Below are 10,004 nucleotides of genomic sequence, written 5' to 3'. Positions count from 1 at the left end.
TTGCTTCTGGTTCATCCCTTATGGAAAGCCATCAATGGAACCGTGTGGTTCATCTTTCAATCACAACCTCATTTAATATGGAATATATTAGAAATATTTTAGGCACTCCTTTTGGAATTAGTCAAGAAATACTTAAAACTGAAAGTTGTATATGCAGCTCTGTATCTTTATTGACCAGCTTGATTGCACAGATTTCACTGTTTTTCCCATTCATGGTTTCCAGAACAAGTCTAACCTGAGACGTATTTTCCCCCACCCCACTAATAAATTCCATCTCTTAATTTATTATTTTCCCCTCAGACATTAAGGTTTGAAATCAGCCCAATTGCACATTGATGTGGGGCTCATAAGAATATACCATGCATGGTTTGGCGGTAAGCCTGCCTGACACTCTGCAAGCGTTCGGGTTACTTTGCATCAAAGAAGAAAAGAAAAAAGGATGGATAAATAATTAAATTATTTAAACACAAGAACATATTCGGAATTTAAATACATGGTGTAGCAATTCTAGCTCGCTATCTGGGAAACCAGCACACAAGTTGATTCAGATCAATCCTTCTTCTGCTGCTTTGGAGTTTCCTCTCCACTAGATTTTTCTTGCTCGTCTTCCTCTTCCTTTTTATCTCCCTCGTCTGCTTCCTCTTCTTCTTCTCCTTCCTCTCCTTCACCTTCTCCACCTTCCTCCTCACCCTCTTCAGTTTCTTCTTTAGCTTCTAAATAAAAAGAGAGATAAAGACAAAGTTTGGGAGGTAACATTACAGCATGTGATGGTCTGGTTGGCATTATAGAATAATTTGAGAATAGCCAGGAGCAAACTTGGTTCAAACCCATTGAAAAGATCTGCAATATAATATCTTATAAAAGGTTTATGAATCTCTTAAAAATCAACATGCTCATGCCAATTTCATTCACAATCTAAGTTAAAACTGGGTTGTAATACACAGAATTCTTTCTAGCGTCTAAACTGCACAGATTACATGGGAATGGGATTTGTCCTGGTGAGATCAATAGGTTAGACACCATTTAAGAATCTTTGAATCCAAAGTTAGAAATGCTGGCTATCATTTGATATTTGTACTTTGAAAAAGCAAGATATCAACATAAAACATCTTTGATCTGTAGCAGAATTCTTCAAAAAATGACTAATTTAATGCTTGCTTTCATTGATCAAAGCAATGGTAGCACATGACTGAAAAATCCGTATTCAGCAAAGAAGAAGAAGGAAAATAGAATATGCAAATATTTAGGCTTCAAAAACCCTTTTATCCCCATAGTTTCAATAATTTATAGTAGTGTCATTTACTCCTTTGATTAATTCTAGCCAAATGAGCAGGACTATGCATGCCAATCAATAGCAATCTACACAATAAATCTTGACATGCATTTTGAAAAAAAAAATAAAACTACCTGTTTAAATACTTAATTTAAAGATTTCAATCATTTGGCATTTTTGCTTGATTATCTCACCCTTCTGTTTTAAATCAACGCGTGAGAGATTTATCAAATAAAAATGAGAAAGAAAGAAAAAAAGATCATGGCCGTAAGAAATTTATCACTGAATTCAGAGGCAGACTACAACCTTAAAGAAGATGCCAAACCTTGAATTCAAGGTTCATCCATCCCAAAGTTTGGGAAAAGTTTTGATCCCACTATACGTGTATTTAGAGTAAAGGCAAACATATGTGCTAGTCGTTCCCGACTCTAGGGGGCGGTGCTCATCTCTGTTTCAAAGCCAAAGAGCCAGCGCTGTCCGAAGACGTCTCCATGGTCATGTGGCCAGCATGATTAAATGCCAGAGGCACACGGAATGCGGTTACCTTCCCACCAAAGATGGTCCCTATTTTTCTACTTGCATTTTTAATGTGCTTTTGAACTGCTAGGTTGGCAGAAGCTGGGACAAGTAATGGGAGCTCACCCCATTACGTGGCACTAGGGATTTGAACCGCTGAACTGCCGACCTTTCGATCGACAAGCTCAGTGTCTTAGCCACTGAGCCACAGAGTCCCTGTAGTTAGAGTAGACACGGCAAAATAAAGGAGTAAAATTCCCTAGCGCTATGCACCCTTGATTTCAAGTATTTAGTTTTAAATTTGGTATGTGAATGTAACCCAATACATTTCAGAATGTTTTTTTCCTGCCCAAAAGTACCTTCTTCTTCCTCTCCTTCTTCTCCTTCTTCACCTTCCCCCTCGACTTCTCCCTCTTCCTCTCCTTCTGAAGGGGGAGTTTCTTTGGCCTCCTCCATTTTAGTTGCTTCAATCGTCTCCTCGACATCTATCTGTTCTTCTTGCACATGGCTTGAATAATAGGCAGGGAAGGAACGTGCTGACATTAAGTAGGAGCTGCTTTGTAAACCACCGTAGGCTGATCTTCCAAAGGTTGAAGCACTCTGCGTGTAGCCACTGCTTATGTTTCCCACACTTGTGAAACTGAGCCGAGTCTCTTCACCTTCCAGCAGTTTTCTAGAAGACAAAAGGCACATTTCTTCACTGCCATCGTTATTTCATTCCTTCGTTCATCGTTCATTCATCGTTCATTCATTCATTCATAGCCATCCAACTCAACCAAGTAACTCTGAATGGCTTACCATTCTAAAATAACTTAAAAGGATGATGGGACAACAAAAAAACATCCACAGCATAAATAAGTATGAACAGCTGCCATGATAATTAATCAACTAATAGTAACAGGGCCCTTGACTTTCTTTGAAACTCAATAATTTAAAAAATATATCTTAAGATCTCAACTCAAAATTATGAATAATTCTCAGCCTCGGATAATCTTTTATTTCTCTTTCCCAAAGACACAGAAGAATCTGATTCTGGAAATGAAATGGGACATTTGCAATACAGTGCAGTGCAGATGGACATTCTGTTTGTGTCTATTGAATGCTCAGGCAGCCCCTTCTCCAATTATCTGAGCAAAAAAAAAGATCAGTGGCATCGAATCAACCCCCTACAAAGAGAAATGCTGGTAGTTATATCTTCCTGGTTGGACGTGTAGTTAGCCTGAACTCTGATGGGGGCATTAGTCAAGCAAGAAACTTGTTGGGGATTTCTGTAATACTATAATCCTACATTTTGCATTTTCTATTTGCAATATACTGTATTTCTATCATACTGTATTGCACAATATCAGCATTTATCTGATAATATGAAACCAAGGCAAACTGCATCTCACATCTTCCATGCCTGTAGCCTGAAACTGCTTTGCAGCAAAACATTTAAATATATATTGTCACTCCTGAGCATTGATGGCATATTCCATAAAGTGCATAGTCCAATGCACCGATATACAGCATTGGACTATGCAATCACACAATAAGCATATCAAAAGTTTTCTCTGAATGGGACATATAAATTATTGGGGAAGAAAAAGACTGGGTAACAAAACTTACACTCCCAGTACATACTGGCTTAACGAGGATAATTAAAGCTCAACTAAAGCAGGGGTCTCCAACCTTGGCAACTTTAAGCCTGGAGGACTTCAACTCCCAGAATTCCTCAGCCAGTACTTTGCTGGCTGAGGAATTCTGGGAGTTGAAGTCCTCCAGGCTTAAAGTTGCCAAGGTTGGAGACCCCTGAACTAAAGGTATCTTATGAACCCAAGAAATGGGCGAATTCGGAAACAAGTTAATGAAGCCAATAGGAAAGGCGTGTTTTACCAAAGTGAAATGAAATGAATTTGTGCTTCTCAGCTCATTCCTTTCTTTAGGAATTTACCTATATGCTGCAATTTCGATATCCAGAGCCATTTTCACGTTCAGGAGATCCTGGTATTCCTTCAAATACCGAGCCATTTCACTTTTTGTGGTTCTCAGTTCATTTTCTAATTTATTCACTGTATCCTGTTTGAGGCAGAAAAATGCAATGGTTAAGTGTATAATCTCACTTAGATCCTCAAAGCTCAAATATTTTTTACTGGTTTTTACCACAGTAAGGAACAGTTTAGTTCCACTTCAGTGGAAGAATTCATCTGAAATATCCAAACCTCGCGTTCCTATATAACTGATTTCATTCCTAGATTGCATATATTTAAAACAAAATAAAACACCGTTTATGCTGTTTAAGCTCCCTTAAGGGCTCTGATCCTTAGACCAAAATATACTTCTCAAAAGCCATAGTTTTTGGTTCATTATATTTAGTAAAAACATGGTAAATAATTGAGATGGTAGGCAAGCTAGAAGAGCACCAATTTATTCAGATACAAAACATATGCCCAAATTAAGTTGTACTCAGAGTAATTTTCCCAAATTCAATGAGATGAGTTAATCTTTCTTAACTTAAGCCCCAATGAATGTAATGGATCTGTTTTAAGCCAGAATCCAATCTATAATCATAAATCATCATTTTCTTCAACAGGGCTGTTAAAATACCTGTGTTAAAAATCGAGCTAACCTTCAATTCAAACTCATAAATTATTTAAGATGACAGGCAGTGCTAATGCCATACATGTTCACTTAGAAGTGCCATTTATCAAATTGATTGGAATTTTTTGCATCAGTATTTATAAACCTAAAAGATTATCTATAATCAGACCAGCACAAGACAAGGTACTTCTGCTTAATAATTGCACCCATACAATATACCTAGAAAATAAGATATAAGGCCTAATGGTAATACTTAGAAAATATGCCAATTTTGATTAATGTTAATTTTGGTTAGATGTTTGAAACTTAGCAAGTTGTACAAAGTAGCTATTAAAAGTTCAGCATGTATGAGTATAGCTAACCATACTCTCAGTCATATTCTAATTTGAGCTGTTGGTAAGTTCATATTAATCAGAATTAATTGGAAAGGTTTCAGCTGAAGTGAGTTTTATAACTGAGCTTAATCTGCATAGATTAAAAGGCACAAACTGTCTATATTTTATATAGTTGTCATTCGTATGTAACTATTCCAGAACAGAGCTTTGTTGGACCTACGCATAATAGTTCCCTTTCCATTTAGAAGGATACAGTTATTGCATATATGGTTGTCATGGCTAATGACAAGTAGCCATCCATTTCAGCACCTCGGATGCTGGACAGCTCCTATGTTAATTTGGGTGTGGCAGAGGTGGGCAGAGACTTCTGAAGCATGTTGGTGCATTGCACCATTGCCTGCCTGGAAACTGCTGCAGTTGTTTTCTGTTGCATTCAAAGGTCACAAAAACAGCTTTTGCAGGATGTGACACAGCTATTGGAACCACCAAGCAAGTCTGAGCTCATATGCATAACTTTAAAGCAACTAAACAGCTTTACTACAATCAAGCCAGCTACATATTTTCTCTCAGCTCGAAGTCATCTAGAAGGAAGTTTTTGAAGGATTTTAGCTATAGTGAATATTGCCACCTAATTGGATGTGCGTGATGAAATGCCCAGTAGATTTTATAAGGAATCCAGGTATATTTCCAACTCTGCACTAAACAAGATTCTAAAATGTAGCACTGCAGTAAAGCACAGAAATGGTTTTGGAAAAAAATCTGCTCTCTAATTAATTCTTCTGCACAAACACAATCATTTCCAAAAAAAATTGAAAGCTTGAAAAGATTTCAGAACTAAGCCACTACAAATCTTCTCTCCTTAACCCTCACCCCCCTCACCCTGCCACCTTTAAGATTACAGGTGGGCAGTTCACTCAACTTGAACTAGCTTGTGGTCTGTGACATCTTACTAGCCAACGAGGGCGCATTTTTTTGCTCTCTTGCTCTCTCATTTTTTGCATCAACACTGATAATGTTACCTAGTTTCTGCAAGGGGTGGGTGGAGAATCAAGACAACACAGAGAATCCCACAGCATCCCCCCTTCCTCAAGAGAGGCTTAAAAGAGAAGAAAAGCACTTCCATTTGGACAGCTCTTTAAAAGCTACCGCTAAAAGTCCCCGCGCAAGAGATTCCATCTTTTATTCCTTTTGTCAGAAAAGAAAAAAAGAATGGAAAGCTACAATGGGGCGATTACCATTCCTTATTCCTTGAGGGGGGGGCGGGGAGTCTCAACGCAACAAGGTGCCTGCCCAACCGAAGCGACACCGAAGGGCACTCCGGATCAAAGCAAGCCTTGCGCCTCCCCCCAAGATTAATCTTTTGCTGCGTCAGTTACACACCGAAGCGGAATGAAAGCTGCGCCTTCTGTCGCGGGAGCGAAACAAAGCGCAGCTGTCAGTCACGCTTTCAGTTGCAGGGGTTCCCCAAATTTTGATGGGGGGGCGGAATCTGAAAGCAACGGGATGGGGGGGTGGAGGAAGGTGGATGGGAACTTCAGGAATCCCCCCCCCACCGTCCGCTTTTGGAGAGCAACCGACCGGCTCCAAGCGCAGAGGGGACGGCTGCGTCAGTCGCGGAGACGCGGCTTCTAGATTTAACAGTAAGGTTTGGAAGGGACCTTGGAGGTCATCTAGTCCAACCCCCTTCTCTCGGCCAACAGCTCCACCACCACCACCCGGCGGCCGCCAAGAGAGAGACAGCAGCCCCAATCCCTCCAGCCCCCCCCCTCCCAACCTGTAGGGCGGAGAGATCGGCGTTCTGCTTCTCCTCCAGCTCCTGCAGCTGCTTCTCGAGGGCTTCGTTCATGCCGCGGGTGGCCTCGATCTCCAGGGTCTTGGCCTTCAGGAGGCGGCGGCTCTCGGAGACCTCGTCCTTGGCGGCGCGGACGGCGTCGGTGTTTTTGGCGGCGCTCTCGGTGAGGACGGTGAAGCGGCTGCGGAACCACTCCTCGGCGTTCTGCATGTTGCGCGCCGCCAGCTTCTCGTACTGGGAGCGGATGTCGCGCAGGGCGGAGGAGAGGTCGGGCTTGGCCGAGACGTCCATCTCGACGGAGAGGTGAGCGTATTGGATCTGAGCCTGCAGCTCAGCCAGCTCCTCTTCGTGCACTTTCTTGAGGAAAGCCAGCTCATCCAGCAGGCTGTCGATGCGCTTCTCCAGCTCGGCCCGGGCCAGAGCCGCCTCGTCGGCGCTTTTGCGCACCTCCAGCAGGCGGCCCTCGGCATCCTCGCGGCTGAGCACCTCTTCCTCGTAGCGCGCCTGCAGGGCCCGCAGCGTCTCCTCCAGGCTCTCGCGCTCGCCTTGCAGCGCCTGCTTCTCGTGGTTGGCCTCCTCGGTGGCCAGGCGCAGCTCGCGGATCTCCTGCTCGTAGAGGGCGCGGAAGCGGGAGGGCTCGCTGTGCTTCTGCCGCAGCACCATCAGCTCGGCCTCCAGCACCTTGTTCTGCTGCTCCAGCTCGTGGACGCGCTCGATGAAGCAGGCGAAGCGGTCGTTGAGGTCCTGCAGCTGGGCTTTCTCCTGGCTGCGGATGGCTTTCAGGTCGTTGCTGATGGCCGCCACTTGAGTCAGGTCCAAACTCTCCACCGAAGGAGGCATCAGCAAGGAGGAGGAAGACGACGTGTAGCTGCGCCGGACCGAGACGGAGGAGACGGGCGCCGAGAGGCTGGAGTAAGTCGAGCGAGCCACTCCATAGCCGCCGCCAGCGCCTCCGCCGCCAACCCCGCCGCTGGTCCGGACGCTGGAGAGATGGACTCGGGGGGCGCTCTCGACGAAGCGCCGCTTGTAGGAGGGGAAGTACGTCTCGTAGCCGAAGGTACTCATGGCAGCGGCTCGCCTGTTCCTGATGGGCGGGGAAGGGGAGGAAGGAGGGAGGAAGCGAAGCTGCCACCTGGCCGAGGGAGACCGCTCTGCGGCTGGGCACTGCCGCCCGCTCCTATTTATACTGCTGGGGAGCCTCTGACGCAGCCGAGACGGCCCCCAAGCCCCCAGTCCTCGGGCCAAGCGCCGAGAAGGCAGCGGCGCTGCGCAAGGAAGGAGGAGCCATTCGCTGATCCTTCGCTGATCCTGGAAGATCTTCTCTTTTCCTCCTTCACACACACACCTCCCCACTCCCGCTCCACTAGATCGGGCAGCTCCACCCATTCCTCGATCAGCCTCGCTCTTCTTTTAGAGGGCGGAAGATGCGCTGCTACTCCGCGCAATCCGGGCGGTCGCCGTTCTGGGCAACCCTTGCAGTCCAGCTGTGCCAGGCAGCTGTCCTTCCTTCCAGGAAAATGGGTTCCCGGCCGGCCCTTTCTCCATCCCTCCTTCCCTTCCCTCCGCTCCAACATTGGTACAGGTAGTCCTCGATTTAACAGTTCGTTTAGAGACCAAAGTTATGACACTATAAAAAAAGTGACTTATGACCATTTTTCCACTCTTACGACGGTTGCGTGCCCGTGGCCAGGTGATCAAAATTCAGAGGCTTGGCAACTGGCTGGTATTTATGATGGTTTCAGTGTCCAGGGATCATGTGACTGATCACCTTTTGTGATCTTCTGACGAGCAGAGTCAACGGGGGGGGGAGCCAGATTTGCGTAATGCTCACATTACTGACTTTACAAACTGCAGGGATTCACTTAACAACAGTGGCAAGAAAGGGCGTAAAGTGACGCAAAGCTGACTTGACTGCTGTCTCGCTTAGCAACAGAAATGCGGGGCTCAGTTGTGGGTCATAAGTCAAGGCCTACCTAGCATCCTGTGGTCAGAGAACACACCCGGGCCCCTGGAATTCCTTGGAGTCTCCTTCCCAGGATTCCTTGCAGTGGTGGGTTTCAATTTTTTTTTACTACCAGTTCTATATTGCTATATTGACTATCAATTGTGTTGTAAATGTTGTACCTTGATGAAGGTATCTTTTCTTTTATGTACACTGAGAGCAGATGCACCAAGACAAATTCCTTGTGTGTCCAATCACACTTGGCCAATAAAAATTCTATTCTATTCTATTCTATTCTATAGGTGTGGCTTGGTGGGCGTGACATGGCTTGGTGGGCGAGGCTTGGTGGGCGTGGCAGGGGAAGGATACTGTAAAATCCCCATTTCCTCCCCATCATGTGGGACTCAGGAGGCAGAGAATAGATGGGGGCGGGGCCAGTCAGAATTTTTACTGACTGAAAGCACCTGTCCGTCTGTCTTGGAACCTAAGAACAAGTGGCAATATTCACTAAGCTGAGAAGATAAACATGGCTGCAGCTGGTTGGAGACCTTTAGGCAGTGGTGAAATTTAAATTTTTTTACTACCGGTTCTGTGGCCGTGGCTTAGTGGGCGTGGTATGGTTTTGTGGGTGTGGCTTAGTGGGCGTGGCAGGGGAAGGATACTGCAAAATCTCCATTCCCACCCGACACTGGGTGGTATTCGCTGGTTCTCCAAACTACTCAAAGTTTTCCGCTACCAGTTCTCCAGAACTGGTCAGAACCTGCTGAAACCCACCTCTGATTCCTTGCCCCAAAGATACATGGGGCTCCCCCTAAATTTTCAGGAACCTCCCTCTACAGATAGTCCTTGGTTTACAACCATTCACTTAGTGACCGTGAACAGTTACAACAGCGTGAATAATGTGACGTTACAGTGGTACCTCGGTACTTGATTGCTTCAAAATTCCTCAAATTTGGTACTCAATGCTTTTTGAGGCCCGTGTTTGTTTAGTACCTGACATATTGCAATAGTAAGAGTGTGATGGCTATGGAGAACAGACAGGAAGTTAGCCATGCTGGGAAGGTCACTGACATAGGAAAAGGGACAGACAGACAGACAGTTATGTCACATGGTTTGTTTGGGACTCGTCCTTTTTAGGACTTACCTGTTGTGTCTTGCCCGCTCTCACCACAGCCGGGGCCTTCTTATCTGCTTCCGAATGCTGAGGAATGTCCTAGTATGCCTCCCGGCCCCAGCCCTAGCTCCATGCCCAGGCAAACGGAGCAACTAGACCCCTCCCCCTCCCCCACAGCATGTGAGCCTGAGGGAGGTCAATTACCAACAGCTGCCGACTGGAGTGACCCTCGCTTCAGAAGAATTGATAGGCGGCGGCATCAGAAGGAAGGGAGGGGCAGGCCTGGATAAGTGCTGAGTCATGGAGCCACACCCCATGGCCTATATAAAGGATCTGCTTTTTGGCATTCTCTGAGTCAGGCAAAGTCTAAACATATCTTGCTGAAGTCACTTTCTGGTCTCCTGCCTGCCCTGAGGACTTTGCTAGGACTTTGCCAGAGCTGCAGAGGCACA

At 45.5% G+C, this 10,004-nt stretch overlaps 1 protein-coding gene across 1 annotated transcript; it reads right to left on the bottom strand.

Annotated features, from left to right (window-relative positions):
- Positions 1 to 259: 259 nt before the first annotated feature.
- NEFL (neurofilament light chain) lies at positions 260 to 7,561 on the bottom strand. Its single transcript, XM_058194707.1, has 4 exons — positions 6,479 to 7,561; positions 3,723 to 3,847; positions 2,149 to 2,462; positions 260 to 713 (listed from the first exon to the last, which is right to left on the bottom strand). The coding sequence occupies exons 1-4, from the start codon at positions 7,559 to 7,561 to the stop codon at positions 550 to 552; spliced, it is 1,686 nt and encodes a 561-aa protein (XP_058050690.1). The 3' UTR covers positions 260 to 549.
- Between the last annotated feature and the right edge of the window lie 2,443 nt (positions 7,562 to 10,004).

Source organism: Ahaetulla prasina, chromosome 9 (assembly GCF_028640845.1).
Source record: "Ahaetulla prasina isolate Xishuangbanna chromosome 9, ASM2864084v1, whole genome shotgun sequence".
NCBI classification, from domain to species: Eukaryota; Metazoa; Chordata; class Lepidosauria; order Squamata; family Colubridae; genus Ahaetulla; species Ahaetulla prasina.
This window is presented reverse-complemented; position numbering and strand designations above follow the sequence as displayed.